Genomic DNA, 19,053 nt, shown 5'->3' on the forward strand with positions numbered 1-19,053 from the left:
GGTTTTCATTCATTGTATCAAGCATGAACTTTTCAGTTAATCCAATGAATTTATGTGTAAGCAGTACAAAATGGCTATTATTGAAATCTTACAGAATGATGTAGAAATTGAAGCAAGAGTTCCAAGTCTATCTGGTTGTGTTGGGATGGTAGTTCTCAAATTCATTCATTCATATTTACTTATGGGAACATTTGTAGTTGCATGTCATGAGCAGAATGTAGTTAGCATTGCTATGGTGATTAATCAAGTCACGGCACATCAGGCAATGTGTATACTGGATTTTGTCTTTTTTCCATGGTCTCATGTGAGCTGAGGTCAGGCATAGTTGGTTTTTAGCTAAAGTAAGAGCTGGAGATCTGGTGGAGGGAAAACTGATTTTAACAGGTAACTCATTAACTTGTTTCTGCAAGTCAGCACTCCATGAATATTGCCAAAGTATCATTTGGGGAAAAACTGTTTCATAGAACCTGATAAATTTGGGGTGAAAATTTAAAAAAGATACTGAAATCTGAGATTTGATTTTTGTATAATTTTTTTCTCAGACAAGACGGAGCACTGCCAGTTCTGTGCATTAGTTGTTACAGGTTTTCTGGAACATTTCTGGTTTTTCACAAGGTGGTGGTGGTGGTGGTTTGAACCATTTTTTAATTTTGTTTTGTTTTTCTTCTTTTATTCTTAAGGTCTTGCTTTAATTTTTTGAGTGTATTGCAAGCAATACTCTTGAAATAGTATTTGTATTTCATTCTTATATAACTGTAAAACTAAAAGATAAAATAATTGAATACTGGAAATCATTGTGGTTTTTTTCATAATTATCTTTGCTCTTTTTTTCTTTCCCTGAAATGTCAGTACACTCAGGAGAATAAAAAGCCTAGGAGTTGTCATAGTTTTCAGTGAGTTACGGCTTTACATGGGTGCCTTTTGCCATTGACAGTAATAAGAGTGTGCTTTTGGTATAACTAAAAAATATTTGAAATACATGTAGAATTACATTAAGAAGATTTGTTTTCTTTTGTCAGTAGGGTGGTGTTGGTTTGGATAAAGTTACATTGCATGACTGAAAGCAGCACTTTGTTGATCTTCATTCTGGACAAATTAGAAATCTTAAGATTTAAGATTATTAAGAATATTAAGTGGAAACATGCTTTCAGGTCTTTAGAGAAGAAATAGATACATTTTAAAATAAGCTGGACTTCCAGTAGCAATTTGAGTCGATATTTTTCATGTAACAAATTTTATCATCATTTATTTAAGATTAAGCTGCTGCTGAAAATGCAGGTCCTATTTTGAGTTACTGTCAGCAGAAACTATTGGTGTTGTGAGCTACATGGCAAGATGTGTGCCAGGTTAGAATAAAATATCAGGTACACCTGGCTAATCTACATAATAATAAAAAACTACATGTAAACTACGTGTAAAAAAACATTAGTTATCTCCCTGCATGTCACAGGCAAAGGTTTCTCTCTCCTCACTTCCACTACACTTTGTCTCAGCAAAGGTTTAGTATCAGTGCTGTATTCCTTTATCAGAACCTACCATTTTGTTTTTATTTGCCTCTGGCCTCTGTATCTCTTGGAGGCAGGATCAGATCAGTGACTTAAATTTCCTTCCTTGTGACTCTTAATTCTGGGATAATTTTGTTCCTGGCAGTTTCACCCTGAGCTCTCTTTAGTTTTCCCTATGTGGTAGCCCTTGGAAAACCTTTATTTTTAGATTACCTGAAGAAGATTCCTCTACTTTCACCTTTCCTATTCCAATGTTTTCCAAGGTTGCCTGACTTATATAATGAATAACATTTTTTGTTGTACTGTAGGTACCTGAAGTGGTAGATACACTTCTTCGCAGCAAATTGACAAAGCATGACGTGTCCTTCATTTTTCATTTTTCTTTTCACTCTTGCTTCTTCTCCAAGTATGACATTTTGGTAAGGTGTTCTCCTTTTTGGCAGTTCTAGAGTGGCTGTTTTATGCCTCTGTTAGCAGTTCTGCCTTTTACTTGTTTGCTGTGCAGTCAAGGTTGCTCCAGTGGGGAGAAATTAGGATCCTTATTCACTTACTTATTCAGCATTACTTCCTCTTGCCAGTTTTTTTTCTTGTGGACTCCAACAATTCCTCTGGACTAAGTTTCTTAACTTGCCCTCCAGATTCTTGCACCTGGCAGTCTAGAAAAAACTGAGGTGGTCAGTACCACCAACACCTTTCTTGAGTAACTACGTAAGTTTAGTACAGCAGCTCTATCTCTTCTTTATTTGTGCTGATGTTCTGTTTTGAAATTGGAATCCATCTTTTTGTATTATGTAAATAAAGCAGCTGGTGTGAGGACTGTGTAGTCTGGAGTCCTTTGGAATGATAAAAAGCATGTTTTTGCCTTCCACTCCCCACTCCATTCCGAATTTAGTGTTGTTCCATATACTTGCCAAACAGAAGCTCAGACCCTTCACACACTGCTTGTTCTGGTCTACCACCCCTTTTAAAAGGGCTCTGTTAAATTAAAGCCTCACTTATTTGGAATGCTAATTGAAGATTTGACCCTACCTGCTTTGTAGCTTTCCAGCTTCTTTGTTGCCCTTCTTGAGCATGAGTGACACTTTCTTCCAGTCCTTGGCAACCTCCCCTGATTACCAGGACTTTTCAAAGATCATAGAGTGACCTGGCAATAATATCAGGTAGTTTCTTCAGCACTTGAGGGTGCATCCCATTGACTTGTGCACATCTGACTTATTTAATGTTCCACAGCCTCATCCTCCTCCACCTGCTATTGATCAAGTTTATATATCAAACATAGATATTAAACTGGATTTATGTTATCATGGAGCTAAATTACCTGGAGCATAGAAATGGTGAGTTTTGGTGTAGCCAGTAGGTGAACAGTATCCTAAAATGACACTAGTGTTTTGGGATTGCTGGAATGTTGATCTTGGCAGTGGCCAGTGGACTGATCCTTGAAGGCATAGACAACAACAGGGACTTCTTGTCATGTGAACATGTACTTCTGAACAGGCTGTGCAACCAAACCGACCTATGCTAAGAAGTGTTTGGTATCTACAGTTTAAGCACTGTTGGAAACTGTTGGGATTTTGGCAGAACAGACCCCGCTGTTAAATTGCACTTTTGTGTCATTTGCATGGTATCAAACAGAAAAACATAAAACTAAGCAACACAAAAATTGTGTGTGATTATCTATCTCTTGAACGTGTTGCTTAATGCAGTCTCATTTGATGTGCAGGAAGACTTCTCATCCATACCCGAGCACATTTCTGGCTTCTCTGTGCATACTGAATGCTTGTTATCCTCTTGATCTTTGCCAAACATATTCACATCTTTAGTAGTTCACACGTTTCCAAAATGTATTATTGGTTGTTTTATGAAGTTGAGTGGGTTTTGAGAACTTTGGGTTATGTGGTGATTTTTTTGAATCTCAAGCTTATTAGTGATAACTGCTGTGATTTGGTAGCAGATTGGATAGGAGTGGACCTTGAAATTTGTATTTGGGGTAAAGATAAGGTTTTAGGTAGTACATTTGTCCTTGAGATACTACTGCTTAGTGAAAAAAACACCAGACCACAAAGTTACTACAAAAGAGTTACCAAAAATAAGCAATGGAGAGTTTATATTTCCTGATGGAAATGGGATGAATTTCAGTGGAAGTTGGATCAGAAATACTGATATTTTTATAGTATTTAAATAATAAAGTAGTTTGTAATCTGGTTAGAATACAGACGATGCTTCAATCTGAAATGTGTAACTTGGGCTCCTGACATGCAGTGAAAAACCTGATGGGAGTTCTGTTTCCGCCTTTCCTTGACTATTTATCTTTTTCCCCTCATTCTTGGCACAAAACTTGTTAAGCAGCTAAACCACTGGAGGGATAAGTTGGATTTAGTGGCAAAAATCTATGTTAGCTTGCACTGCCAGTAGTTGGTACTTCAGACTTTTCCAGGGAGGTACCCAATCAAATGCTGTACCAAAGCAAATGCTCTTGATACTTCAAGCCACCTACGGAAGAAAATCCCCGAAAGGCTTGTATGTGATGTACCATAGCTACAACTGAAAGATTAAAATTCAAAGAGATTTTCTTTATTTTACAAATCACCTGCAAGAATAATCTCTGCTTATTGTTACATAATTTATGGTTTGCTACATCTTCTCTAAATAATTCCAAATTAAATACAACAAAAACAATTCTAAAGTACACTTTATTACCAGTGGGTGTAAACAGTCACATTTCTATTTCCTCTTTGAATTCATTATTTTAATCCCTGACAGATTCATATTTGTGGTAGTAATGGACCCTGCATGGCAAGTGCTGAGAAAACATTTATAAAAAGCTTTGCCAAAGAAATCTGCCTATATAGAGTACAGTGACTTTACTGTTGAGAATGTGTTTATGGGAAAAAAACCAACTTACTAGTTGAGCAAGTCTGATTTGCAGATTTTGTTGCTCAAATATCCAAGTTACTTAATAACTCTAATACAAGAGATAGAGTAGTACAGCAGTTCTATTGATATGTTGGCAAAGAAGCAAACATGACTGGTCTTTACCATCTGTTTATAATGCTATATAAAGAAGACCTTACTGGTTGCCATGGAAACCAGCATTTCCAAAACCACAAGTGTTTGCTTAAAATCTCAGGCCTTCTAAAGTCTTGTATTTTCTGAGGAAAAAAGAATTGAAAATATCCAAAGTTTCCCAGTGATTTTTATTTCCTAACAGTTGTTTTATTGTAAAATGCTTTCAGTATTTTTGCTCTGTATCTTCTTTGAAGACTTGAGAAGTTTAAAGCATGCCACTGGTAACTTACTGAGCTTATTTGATGCTTAGCAATGATCCAGGAAAAGGGGAGAGATACTTGTTGGGTTTTAGGTTGATCTTTGTAAAATGAGGGTTTTTTGTTCAGATGAACAAGCCCAATTGTGGTATTGACACAGCGGCGTGACAAATATGGAATTTGGGTGGAGGTTGCATTGAAAGTACTTCTTAGTCTAGTAAAAACCCAGATTCATCTTGATTATCAGAGTCAACCACCTGGGTCTCACTGAGAATAAAAGACTCTCTAGAATCAGAAATCTAGAGAAAAACAGCAAATGAAGGTAATACTGATAAGAGTTGTGGTCTAAGTTTGTCTGTGGTCTCCACTCTTGGCTTGAAACCAATTTTTAAATATTTTTTTTTAATTATTCCTTGGAACTATTGAAAAGCCCTGAATTCTAGTATTGAAAAGTATCTACATTTGTCATAGAATGTAGGAATATTTATATTTCCTCTCATTTGTTACTTTATGTACATATTACTGCCTTGCATTTTATCCTAATTACCCACTATGTTTTAAGGTGGTTTTTCCCCCCATCAGTTTACAAAAGGCTTCTGCTGTGTATGGACCACTTAACTCTAGTAGGCAGTGCCACTGTAGAGGTGCTGCATTTTGAGTAATGGTGCTGGTTGGTTTTCAACCAATTCATTTATTTGTATTTAAAAGGAAGGTTATTATTTGTGGGACTGTTGGTGTGTATTTGGCTTGAGTTACTTAAAGTGAGAACAATCCATTGAAGTACAGAACTTGGAACCTCTTTCTCACTACTAGTAAAGATCCTTCAGTGTTTTTAAGGAAGAAATATTTGTAATTAATTCATCTGAATAATGCTGAAAATCAGTTAAATTGTTATCTAGAAATCTTGTTGCGTACAAAAGGTTAAAAGAACTTTTTATATCATTTTGTCATGGCAATACAGATTGCAACATTTTTGCCTTTTTATGCTTCATCCATTTGTAAAACATGCTGTGAGCATTTCAATCTGAGATAATGGCCAAGAGTTGACCTATTTCATTGTTACATTTTCCTAGTAAAGTTCATTTAATGCAAAATGCATTTTTATGACAGGCTCTATAATTACAATATTGCTGAAGTGACACTGGACCTCCAGAGGTGTCTGAATTCATTAGCCTCGTGAAGCTAATCATCTTTCTGTCGTTCTCCAAACTCTTCCAAAATATTTGTATTTCTTTCACTTAGCAGAATATTCCGGCATCTGAGAGAGTCTGTTGCCAGAAAGGTAGTCTTGTGCTTGAGTAGACCTGTTGATATTGGTCGACAGTGGGGTGCTCGACCTCCCACTAAGTTTAAATAAAGCAAATATTGATGGAGAAATCAGACACACAAAAATTAGGCTTCTGTTTAAGTATTTGTGGTTAGAAAAATAAGGGTGCCAGACCTGCAAGCTACTCCTGGTCAGAGTAATTGCATTCAGACACTAACTGCATTTTTTGGTATTAATTTGCCTGCTACCCACATCGCATTCCAAGATAAAGTCAAACACTGACTTAGGAAAACCAGCGGAGACTGGCAGTTGGTTTAAAACCACATTTTGGTGGTTTGTTTTCTATGTGGTGTCTTTAGTGTCATCCTTAAGGTGGTCCTTTTTGCCCTACCCCTACCACTTATAAGATATGATGGATAAAGGGTAGAATGATTCAAAATAATAATAATAGTAGTAGTAAATAATCTCTTTTTTTGAATAATCAGTGTCTTTGATTATAGCTTCTATGATTATAACTGCCCTTTATTTTTATAGTGGGTTTTTTTCGGTATCCATTGTAGGCTGTTTTCAGATCTTAAATGACCATGCAACCTCAAAACAGCTTTTTTCAGCTTTAGTTTCAAACTGTTGCTGTGCATCTCCGTCTTGATTCAAATGAAAAAGATAGTGGTTCCCTTCTTTTCACCAAGCAAAACCTTTTCCTCTTTGTCCTCAACTGGTCATAAGTTTTGTAGGAAAATGGGCTTCTTTGTTTTGGGGGGTTTTTTGAGTGCCTTTTGGGTTTTTTGGTTGGTTGCTTTGGCAGGGTGTTTGTTTGTGTGTTTTTTTAACGGCAACTCCTCCCGTTGATCCTAGAGATTATCTTGTCCTAAAGGAAATTAGTGCATCAAAACCCCTGTAAAATAATATGCAACTATGTAGCTGATTTCAATGGGGAATGATTCCAATAACCTCTGCCTCTGGGAAACCAAATAAACCTAGTAGCAGTGGATGGTAGACTGATATGAGTGTCTAAATAGGGTTCCACAGTCTCCAGGGGAAATTTTGTGGCTTCTTATTTCAAGAATTCAAAGGCTGTATTGATTTCTAGAAGCTGTAAATGCTCAGTTACAGTGAACTCCAAGTTACCAAGGCCCAGTATCTGTATTTACTTTGTACCTGCTCAAAAAGCTGTCGTTTCTTAAACTTCATCTTTTGGATAAGGTTTGATTTTTGTGGGATCTTGCCCATTTGAATCTCCACAATTTTATTTGACCTTCTGGCTTTTGTACTTTCCTAGAAGTTTCTCTCTTTTGTGATCATTGTTGTGTTTTAAAGGTTCTTGGAATTTTCTTCTTGAAAGTAGTGCAATAATGTGGGATAGATACCAAAACTGGGAGAAATGAGTGCATGTAGCAGCTGCAGAAAGGGATCAGTCTCTCGTCTGATATTGAAGGGTGCTGTGGCTTTTCCTAGAAATTTATCTTGTTATAAATTACTTCTGGGAATGATGCAATTGACTCTCAATTCTATGTGCCACCTGCCTGGAAATATAGTTTTCTACACTCCCAGTCCCTGTGAAGATCACATTTAGTAAGCAATAGAGTGATGAAATTTTTGAAATTTTTCACTTTTAATTAAAAAATATTTCTCTTTGTAAGCAATATTGCATGAAAATTGAGCAGCTAGAGTCGCTCAGGTTGGAAAGGACCTTAGGAGCTCTCCTCCAGGAGCTTTCTGTTGAAGAAGGTATGCCTTTGCAACCTTCTTCCAAAATAAAGCAATGAAGATCGTCTTTGTTACATTTCTATTTAGTTTGTGAAGACTATTTTTAAGACACACTTTATGTGGCTTTCTGGGACTCTTGAATACCTAAATTTCATACAAGCTGTATTTTAAGTGTACATTGAGTGATTTTTAGCCACTCTCTCCAGCTGAGTAGATGTCTGAGACTTCATAAATGGAAGAAAAGGTACCCAAATTTATGGAGTTCCTTTGTGGAACTGAGCATTTTGAGGCCTTGGTTTTTCATTGAAGGCCTTGGTTGCAATTCATTCCCAAGTATCCCTAAGTTCAAGACTAGCCAAATGGAAGCACAGATACCACGTTTCCTGCATAAGTTTTTCTGTGACTCTGCCTGTAGAGATGGAATTGTGAGCCCACAATTTTGAAGCAAGTACTTTCTCACTGGACCACAATCATTCTTCTTTTGCACATGGCTAAGTTACCATTTTGGCTTAGTTTTAACTGTACAAGCATCCCACTGTGTGGTGGTCAAAGTTATTCAAAAGTTGCTTTGGATGAAAATCCAGTGCACAGACAGACCTCTGTCATCTTCACACCAGAGTCCTTTTTGGGTTTTTTGTCTGAAATCTTGTGTTTCTTTGTGATTGGCTTCACAAACTAATGGGGTGAGACCCCTCATTTGCTTGGAGACAGGGAGAGCAGAAGTGCTATTAAAGACTCCCTTGTACCATGCCATAAGATCTTCCCACAAAGAGGGACGGGAACATCAGTTCCTCCACGCCTGGTCTGACACCTTAGACAAGTCTGCTCTTACTGGATAAACCTTTTAATTACCAGGCTGTTACATGATAGTTATGGTGATGAGCCCCATCCCCATCACAACTCGGTTTTTCAGGTAAAGAAATTCCCCCAGCCTCAGTACTCATTTTCCATATGCAAAGAGATGTTTGGTTGTCCAAGTCCAGGAATAAGTTCCTAAAACACATGTTCTCTTCTGCAGCTCCAGTGAGCTTTTAAGATGAGGTGGCATGTGGGTTGCAGAGCATCCCTCCCTTTGCCCATGCTCAAAGCACATGTCATGTCAAGGCTGATTCTTCTCTATGCATTTGGCTGTGGACGTTGGAATGGACCGGGGTTTTTAATTCGTTCTGGAGATATGTTGTGCAGAAGGGTATTGAATATATACTTGAAACTTGAGTAGCAGGTGAAAAAAAGTTGCTGTAGACTGCTGTTAGCATATACCACATATGTAAGATTGAATGTTCTGAGTCATCATATGCGTGTTTGAGTGTGATCATATGGTCATATGGTGAATCCTGTGTGCATATGCAGTGGTTTAACATCTCTTTAAAAACTGAGTATGTCTGAGAGTTTTCTCTTATTTACTTCTGACAAGTCATTAATGAAGCAAATTGGATAAAAGCCCTTAGGCCGGTATTTCTTGCATTTCTAATAAGGAAGCTGACAATCTTGCTGAGTAGCTCCATGCCTTACCTCTAGTGCTAGATATAGAATTGTCTGTTATAATTGACTTCAAAAAAGTGGGTTATTTTTTAAATGTATCTGCACCTGTAGCCGTGAGTGCCTCCTGATAACCCTTCTATACTGAGCAAAATAGAAGGTACTTTCCTGAGATGTTACAGTTTATTCAAAACTGCATTTGTATTGTCACATCTGGGATTGTCAGTTTGAATTTGTTAGAGGGGTTTCTTTTTTAGAATAGTTTGTCTTTCATCCTAAAACTAGCCTGTGTTTTCAACGACACTATCCTAGGCTTATAAATCTTCTTCATCAACATAATTGATTTTGGTTGTGTTACACTTTCTCAGCTGCTTTTTATTGGAGCTGTGTGAACAGGTGATTTTTTTTCCTCCATTCGCTTGACAACTGAAGTGGGAATATAGAGGAATGGAATCTTTCGCTGTTTTCCTTCCTCTTGTAGCTACACAGATGATTGATCTTGTCAGTGGGACACGTTCAATAAAATGCGTGGAAAGGAAGGGCAAAAATCACCAGAGGAGGTGAAGAGGACAGCGATCTGTTCACTTCAACTCCTACCAGCAGACCTGTGGCTGGAGCACACACATGGGTGATGGTGGAGGGGCTCCTCTGGGTGACTGAGGACAGAGCTGCAAATCCTGCAGCTCTTGCTTCCTTCGGTCATTTGGGACTGACAACATTTATCTGAACATCTAACACCCCCTTTATGTCCATTCCAAAATACATTACCACATCAGTTTTGATGCGAAATTTGGTCTGTATTCTACATAGTTAAATTTGAGTTAGCACTAGTGCCTACGAGTATGGCTTCTTTTTGTTTGTTTTTTTTTCTTCCACTTGGTACCATGAAATCACCCCCATGTCCAGTAACTGTTACATTTGCCATGTTTCCTTTCTGTTGTTTAAATTCACAGGTTAATGTAATGCAAAAAAGTGTTAAGAATGTAACCTGGCTTTGCCTCATGCAAATAATTTAAAATCTTTGTGGTATTTAAATAGGATTGCTCAAAAATACAAATGATGCTTGCAATGAATAGCAGATTTTTTTTTTAATGAAAGTGTAAATTACCAATGGAGTTAAACCTGACAATTATTGGAGGTTAAAATTCTACTGGAATAGGTGCACACGTGGAGCAATACACAAAGCACTAAGTGAAATGCTCATGTTTGCTTGATTTATTCTCTGCAGCAGACGGACTTTGGTAGTAGGAGGTGTAATTTGCAGCACATTAGCTATTAGCCATGTCATTGCTTGAGTGGGTGGTGTGAGTCTCGGGTGCATGTACAGTGTCACACTGCGCATGTGTCAGAGCCAGGCACTTCTCCCCTCTGCTGTAAGATGCATTTTTTGTGAACACTGTTCTGTATTTAAAACTGTGAATTGCCAGTTTTCAAATGGGTTATTCTGTGACACAGAAAATATCTAGAATAATGCCTTTCCCTCCTTTCCTCCCCCCTCCCTGCCGTTCCCTCCCCTAATTCTTAATGTTTTGCAAAACTGGATTGTAGAGGTGTTTGACTTTCCTACCTTTTTTGGTACGCAGTCCTCTGAGGATCAAGTATGTCATTTGCAGGATACCCAGCCTGTAACTTACAGGAAGCAGAATTGTGCTAACAGTTGGGGGTTTTTTGGGTGCCCTGTGCATGCACTTGTGGTGTTCAGCAGAGGTTTTCCAGAAGTGTCAGCTTGATGCATCTTTTTTTGTGTGCACAGTTTCATTTGTGATGCTTTTAGTTCACCTTTTTTTTTTTTTTCCCTGGAGGCACCTGTCTCCTGCCACATACCCATCAAGACTAATTGCACCATCTGGAAGATTTTTGTGTTGCTGTTACTTGTGCAGGGTATCTCTGGGGAGCTTAATTCAGAATGTGAATGTGACCCCTGAAGCCATGTCAAGTAGCTGCAGTAGTTTCTAGTGTCTAAAGGATGATCACCATAGGCTTTATTTGTTTCAAGTGTAATGTGGTTTGCTTTAGTGTGGATGTGTTATGTGTCAGTAACACAACTTCAGTCATGTTTGAAAATGGAGTTAGACTTTGACTACTGATTTGGTAATTCACAGAATATCCTGTCTAAAAGTACATCCAAACCATGTGTAACATATAGGCTGTATGATTAGGTGTAGAAATGATAGACATGTTACTCCCTCTTCTTCCCCTCCCCCAGCTGCACTTCTCATTAACAGTTTTCTGTTAAGAATGCAAGGTATTCATTGCTAGCTGTGTTGCAAGCCCCCTGAACAGCTCTGAACACTTGTTTTGGCTATTGCTGTGGACCTGTTCGAGTATTTTCAGCACAGGTAATTTTCTTCTTCTGTTCCTCACTTAGTTTGAATCAGGTAAAAGTGCTTCACTTCTAGTGTCTATCTAGGCAGTGGCTTTTTTAAAGGCCAGTTCATAATCCTGTGATAGACACCTTTTTTCTCTACTTTTGTCATATCCTGTCCCATGGCAAGCTGTAGAGCACAAAATGTTCTGATTGTTAAAAGTATCACTACAATTTGCTATGCTTTTTTTAAAAGGCATTATTCATTTCTCATGGAATCCTGCCTTTAATAATTTACTCAGATTTTACCAGATATGTGGAAAAAAAGCAATTATTTTCCTAAAACCAATTTTCTTCAAAAATAGAGTTGTAAATAGTGTTGAGGAGATATATTTAAATTTAGTTGCATCATCTGTGTACCTTATGTGGCCGTGAGTAATGTGGTCAACTGAAGTTCAAGCCAGAGAAGTACTTACACCACCACAAACAATTATGAGTTCTGTATACAGGATGTGTACACACTATTTATTATTCATTATATGTATTTTCTGTTTTTCCCTGGGTGGTTTAATGTTCATTGTGGATCTGACTTTGGAAATCTGTGGAGTTTTGAGTGTATGACTGTCTTGACTGCATTCTGTTAACTGTATATTGGAGCATGGTAAGAAAAGAATTATGTATTTATGTGCTTGGTGAGAATAGAGTTATGCAGGTTATAAATTCAGAGTGTTGAAGGCAAGCAGCTGTCCCCTGCTCCTTAAGATCCCTCACTACATGTACCCTCTAAACAAAATAAAGGTGCACATTGCAAAACCACAGTGTGTGCCCGTGTGAAGAGATCTGAGCTGTGCAAACTTCTGTGGATTTGAGGGACTAGAAAGTGCTGGGGACTGAACAAAAAAAAAAAAAAGTAATTTCTGCTTGGGGAAGTTAAACAGTATCTTCCTTTCACTGCTTTTTGTGCTATTTTAGTCAGGGTTGCTGTGAGTGTGGGGTGTCATGCTGCCAGGCTCAAAGGGCACACCTGACCTGCCCAGGGTGGGCCAGCCTGTTTAGTCTGCAGGTGAAACAAATAGCACGTGGGCAGATTATAGAGACACAGAAGTCATGACCTCCTTTGGCTAGTTAGATCTCACCAGAGCTAAAAATGTTGTGGGTTGTGGTAAAAAGCCATACTGACCTCCTATTATCTTAATTGATCATGGCATTTGTAGGGTGCAGCTGCACTGAGTGTGAGCTCAGAAGCTTCTCTGCAGGGAGAAATATTAACCTGGAATCAGTACGGGTGTGAAGATCAAGTAGCTGTCAAGCACCAGCTACCTAGATGGATCTGCTCATTCTCCTCCTAGAGGATATATTTTGTGCCATTTTCCCATCCCTGCCCCATGGGCTGTAAAGACTCAAGAAGTCAGGATTTTATTTGCAGTAGCACAGGACCTTTCACACAGAAGGGTGCTATGTACATTATTATTTTCATGTTTGTGTCTGTGTTAATGAAGTAGCATACAGAATATATTCTTGCATTGTGGAGTAATGACAAAATGCCAAATGAAACTTTAGCTTGCATCCACTGTTTTCTTTATTCAAACAAACTTGCAATATGAACATCCTAGGTTTTCATTCAGCTGTTTTAAGGATAGTTCCATTTTGATTTCCTTCAGTTATTAGGGCTAAAATTATACTCTGGAATAAAATGAGTTAAAGTGCTTAGTAATTTGTAATGTGGTTCTTCATATGATTTATTTAAGGAATATTTGCATGATATAAGAGGTATGGGCTCTTATTTATTGAAAATTAGCTTACAAATTTAATAGTGTCTGGAATGTATTGTCCTTTTGTCTCGGTATTTAGCCATATTGATGAATGTAGGAAGTAGAAAGCAGTTTGAGAAGAACAGGAAGAATACAATTGGAGACGTTGCAGTCCAAAAGGAAAGCTAAGCTCGCTTTAAAACAAATTAATTTCCGAGGTGGTGTATCTAAGTGGTCATTTAGAATTGCTCTCAACAAATACAATTTTGTGGGTAGTTTCCTTCTGAACCCAAATTTAAAGTTATAGCATTTGAAACAGTTCTTTTGTTTAGAACAGTCCATCTATACTTCATTTATCTCCAACTTCTATTGTACATATTTCATCAGTTTCTGCAAAGTTTATTTCTAATATACTGAAACCTGTTTTATGTACTGTGCCCTCTGTTCATAACCGCTCTGATCTAAACAGCTTTCTTTCAGCAGGTTAGATTTTGGTTGTACCATTCCTCCTTTGCCTTTCTTCTTATGAAGTAGAAAGCTTCTTTTGGCTTTTTTGTATTTCAGACAAGAAACCGAAAGCTCTTATGTTCCTGTTAGAGTAGATCACAGTGAATTATTTTGAAATACTCCTGTCATGACATGATGTGAAATGCAAGAGACATGCTGCTCCTTGAAAATAATCAAGGTTTAATTAAATCCTGAATACTTGTTTTTCTCTGCAATAGCAGTATTTCATTGTAAGTGTCAGGGAAGGCATGACAGAAGATCATGATTCATAATTGCAACTTACTTCCTTGCGAACATGAATATTAAAGACTTGATGAAGCGGTGGCAGCCTGAGGTCTTTCTTTTTTTCCACTTTGGTATGACCAGTGAAAATGGGTTGTGAAAACATGCCTTTTTTTTTTTTCTTTCCTTTTTCCAGGGGTTTTGTGTATGACAGCCGAAACAATTTACAAATGCGAGGTTTGGTCATATTGCTGATTTCCAAAGCTGCTGGACCCAGCACGGCAGAGCTCTCTTTCCAGCACAACATGGTCAGTGGAATTTATTCCAGGTATGTAGTAACTTTCTTCAGCATGATACCCTAAAGTATATTTAATGGGCATTTTCATGGTAGTATCAGAACATCTTAAGTGGCCTGTTCAGCTGTTCAGGAGAATCAGTACTTACCTAATCACAAAACTTGATTCTTCAGGTTTATTATAAGCTTTCCACAGTGAAAACCATTTTTTACTGTTTGTATAGCTCATATCTTAATTGTGGCTTTTGGGCAGGACCAAATTGAGGCCATTTGGGTCAAGACAGCTGACAATTTTATGTTAAGAGGTACTTGGAATTAAAAAAACCAAAGATGCTAGAAAATGTTTTTAATTAGAGTATTTTCATTTTGGTTTACTCTGATGTTATTTGGGTACATGTGCTTACTAGAAATTTCAGAGTGAGAATCCAGCCTTGTGGGACACCAGTTGGTTTGACTGAGCACATAAGTTTTTGTATAGCCCATTTGAAGGATATTTTCCCACAAAACAGCAGCATAGAATAAAGCTTTTACCTCCTGCATATCACAGCAGATTTACTGAACTTACCACTACTGTTCCTCAGGCTTTCACTGAGATGTTTCCGCTTCATTGTGTTCCTAAATATTTTTTAAGTTTTTAAGCTAAGATACTTAATATTAGTAACAACAGTAATCAAAATCAGTGGTTGCTGTCCTTTGTATATTGGACAGTGAACTGTTCCATTGAAGTAAGTAATGAGATCTGGTTGAAAAATTGTAAAATTTGAATTTTTTAAAATCCTTTTGAAAAATCATGTGTGCTGCTTGGTTGAGGAAACAAGACTGTTGTATTATATGTTAATTGTGTTTCTGACCACTGTGATATATTAAATGAAGATGCACAAACTTAGTGACATGTTTGTATCCTGATTTAGTTTAAAATGCGGAGGTAGTATTTTAGAGTTGAAAAGACCAAATAAACAAAGATGTTAAAATATATGTAGTATCTTAAAATAGCAGAGAAGGAAAATATGTATGAATTAATACAGACAGAAATAACAATAAGTAAGAAAAAGAACAAGGCTGTAAAAAGAGGCTTGTTATGGAAGACTTTGTTGTCCCTTTAGCTGTTTAATTCGATTCTTGTTTTGTTTCATCTATAATGTCCCCTTAGGGTTGTAAAATTTTTATATTTATATGCAAATGATGCTGTATGAAACCATAATTCTAGTTAGTTAATTATGGCACAGGAGGTATTTTAGTTTGTTTTGTAAATGACTAAAAAGGTTTACCTTAAATGTGCCTCATAGAAGGAGAGAAAAAGCATTATTTTTTTGATAAGTAAGTTCTTGAGTATGATGATTCTGACCATGGAGGAAATGTTTGAGCATTTAAAGCTGCCGTTGGGAAGGTGACTAGTGGAAGTGTTCATTAAGGAGCAAATAAGACCTTGAATTAATAATGAGCCATTTGGTGTAAATGGACATAATTGGAATGATGCCAGTTCAACCAGCCAAAAATCTAGCCTAATAATCTAAGTTTGAGCAAGTCAATAGCCATTATAATATCTAGTTCAGAGTTACAAAGGTACTCCAAAAATGAAGCACTTTTGAATACGCCCACACAGGTTCACTCAAGGTTCATTACTGTCTGCAGAAGTGATAACTGTGGAGTTGTTAATTTAAATGGATTTTCAATGACACTTTAAGTCTGCAGAATGGTGTAAATACAAGCAAACTTGCTGCTGCGTTGTTTCGTTTTGTGCCAGAGTGATCAGTTCTTGCCCTACACTGAAGTCACTGTGGGCTTTGATTTTTGACTTTGGATTTCTTTCTTTATTTAAAGTACTTTTGCAACTACACTTTTAAATGTGTATCTTATTTCTGACTTTCATTTTTCCATTGTATAAAGCTAAGAGAACAAGCAGCTTGTAAAATTGTCATCTTAAAGGGCTTTTGTGATTTTTTTTTTTTTTAATGCATTACAAATACTGTTTTACAAACTGCTTTCTTCTGAATAAGAACAAAAAGATATTGTTTTCCACCAGTACATTTTTGTGTGATATCTTGGCTGCACTGTAATTATATATGGTGTGTATATTGGACATATATATCAAAGGCAAACTATATCCCTCAGTGATATGAAGTGAAGAAATACACTTAATCCTTTATTGTTCAAGTCTCCAATGTTGGAAAGCATTTTTTGGAAATAGATCCTTACAGATTTTCAGCTCAACTGTAAACTATACAGCTCTTTTTGTTGCCATGCCATATAATTACTTCATCTTTATATATAATATTTTACTGGAAATATTATTTCTGGCACTGTAATGAGCATCTTTATTGCCTGATACTTATGTGCTGTGAACATTATATTGTGGACTATTAGCTGGGATATGGCTCACTTGATTTTAGGATACTTAGCAGTGATTAATTAATTACATTTCTGTAATCTGAGCATGAGCTAAGTTGTTCCGATACTTGTCAGCGACTGCACCCACCCAGTTTTTCTTTTCCCAGTGTTTGTGTTGGAACCAGTTCTTGTACTGTCTTTAAATACTTTGTTCTGCAGCAGATAGCCAGGTTACATCAGTCCCCTGTAACTGGTGCTACAGTCAATGTACAATGTGTGACCAGGAAGGTGTAACAGTGTAGTAAATTATTTAACTTAGAAAACCACAAAAAACGTGGTGGACTTTTTCATCCTGGATTTTGGCACGTTCTGTGTAACTTCCTCTCTGTATTTCATGTTCTTGAATGGCAATATAAACAAGCAATACAATAATTATAATTAAAATGGACACTGAGACCTGAATTTGGAATAGCAAAAACTTTTTTTCTTACCCTGTTCTCTAGAAATGTCAATTCATGGAACAATTGACCTAAATGTATAAAAATAGATTATCTAGCTTCTTAGTGGACATCTGTTTTTCACTGGTACACAATGGAACAAAACTGATGGCTGCTACCAGAAGCAACATTTTCCAGAATAATGAGGATTACAATTTAGGTAGTTACAGGAACAGGGCTAGTGTAGTTAAATGGTGCTGCCACTGGCCAGCATTGCCTCCAGCTTTAGCACTTCATAATTTGCAGGAGTCATGATCTGCCTGCATTAAGCTGGGGCCATGGGGGTCATTGTATGCAAGGATATTGCCTTATGAGCCATGCTGAAGATAAGGGAGGAAATGTTATAAAAGCCTGCTTGGCATGCTTTACTCTGTACAGCCACCTCCCCATCATGTTGGCAGCAACCTGACTTTATTCCTATTGGCAGGGAAAAGAACCTGGCTTTATTTCCAGCTCAGCACCAGCGATCCCAAAAGAGGATGAAGAGAAGTAGCAGAATGATAAACAGCTCTATTTCAGGTGCTGGACAGATTTCCAAAAGTTGAAACTTTCTGCTGGTCTCTTAGTATTAAAAGGAAATATTTCCTTGGCTACAGAAGCATTGCAAATATAAGGATGAATTGTAGTGCTCACTACAGAGTATGCAAGCAGTGTCATGTAAGGGTTGATGTCATTGCCTGTAGTCAAGCAAAGTATGCATCCTATATTCCCTTGAAACTCCTTACTCCTGTGCTGAAGAGAAAGCAGAACTCCCATTTGGGTTTAGGCAGAATCGAAGTAACAATAATTTATCACATGAATGGTATCAGAGAACACCTTAGATGAGACACAGGAGGCTAGAGCTTCATAAGAGCTTTGAGACGCATTTCCTAACAGATGATTATACTAGAGCCTGACACTACATTGCCTTCTGTCAGAGCAAAACTCACTTGTATACTCCCTCAAGTATGTAGCTTGCTGTTATTTTACTTTACTCATGAAAGTGAGGTTTTTAATTGGAACTCCAGGGTCATGTGGTCTCTAAACACTGACAGCTTTATGCTTCATGATTGGAGCTAGATTCTTACAGCTGAAGATACTAAGACTGGCTTGGATCCTCTCACTAAGTACCCAAAGGGGTATCTTTTTCTTTTCATGTCTGGCACCACCAGACACTACTGGCTGGAGACTGAGGAATCACCTTGGCTTTGTATTGAGCAATGAATTCTTGACACAGCCTCTATATTGCAGCTTAAAATGCAAGTGACACCAAAGAACAGGTTTGGGCTGTCTCTTCAGGACTCAGTATCCTTGGCTCTAATACAATAAGTTAGCTTTTTCTCTCTCTCATGTTTTGCCTTTTTTTTTTTTTTTTGCCGTTAGTGCCAATTTCAAAAATATCCTCTAGTACTGACATCCACTGAGTCAGCTCTGCAGATTTCCTTGGATGCTTATCAGAGATTTAAACAAAAAAAATAATCCTTTTTTCAGTCAAATCTGCTGATGCGTTGACAATGGTGGATACTATGGTCATTGAAAAGCAAAGACTTTTTTATTCTACCAGTCTCTGCGTTTGTGTCTATCTTACTGGAGATGGGGACATATAAAATACTGATACTGAACCTGATAAATTCACCTGGTAAATTCAGTAGATTGCTGGATTTGGACTATCAGTACTGGGCTCTGTCCTTGCCCCTTCTTCAGAATGATGCAGCTGGTCTTTTTAGCTCTGGGAATTCATCTTTTTGCAAGATGAACATGCTTTCCTGCAAGAAGGTACTCACTGGATAAACTTGTCTCTGAATCAGAATCCTTCCTGCTGCTTAGAAGAGTAGTGGCAATACTGTAGTGACAGGAATCATGAACATAGGCTCCTCTTACTTAGTGTTTTAGTAATGATTTTGGAACCAGCATTGATGCTGCTTCCAATAAAAGCCCGATTTAAGAG

At 37.4% G+C, this 19,053-nt stretch overlaps 1 protein-coding gene across 1 annotated transcript in view; it reads left to right on the top strand.

Moving 5' to 3' along the window:
• Positions 1–19,053, top strand: part of PDSS2 (decaprenyl diphosphate synthase subunit 2) — a 116,070-nt gene that overhangs the window by 33,818 nt on the left and 63,199 nt on the right. The window contains exon 2 of the mRNA XM_018077940.2: positions 14,203–14,334. Within this exon, the coding sequence (XP_017933429.2) occupies positions 14,203–14,334 (132 nt within the window). The remainder of the gene's footprint in view (positions 1–14,202; positions 14,335–19,053) is intronic.

This window comes from Manacus vitellinus, unplaced genomic scaffold (assembly GCF_001715985.3).
Source record: "Manacus vitellinus isolate BGI_N305 unplaced genomic scaffold, ASM171598v3 scaffold_4_pilon, whole genome shotgun sequence".
Classification (NCBI taxonomy): Eukaryota; Metazoa; Chordata; class Aves; order Passeriformes; family Pipridae; genus Manacus; species Manacus vitellinus.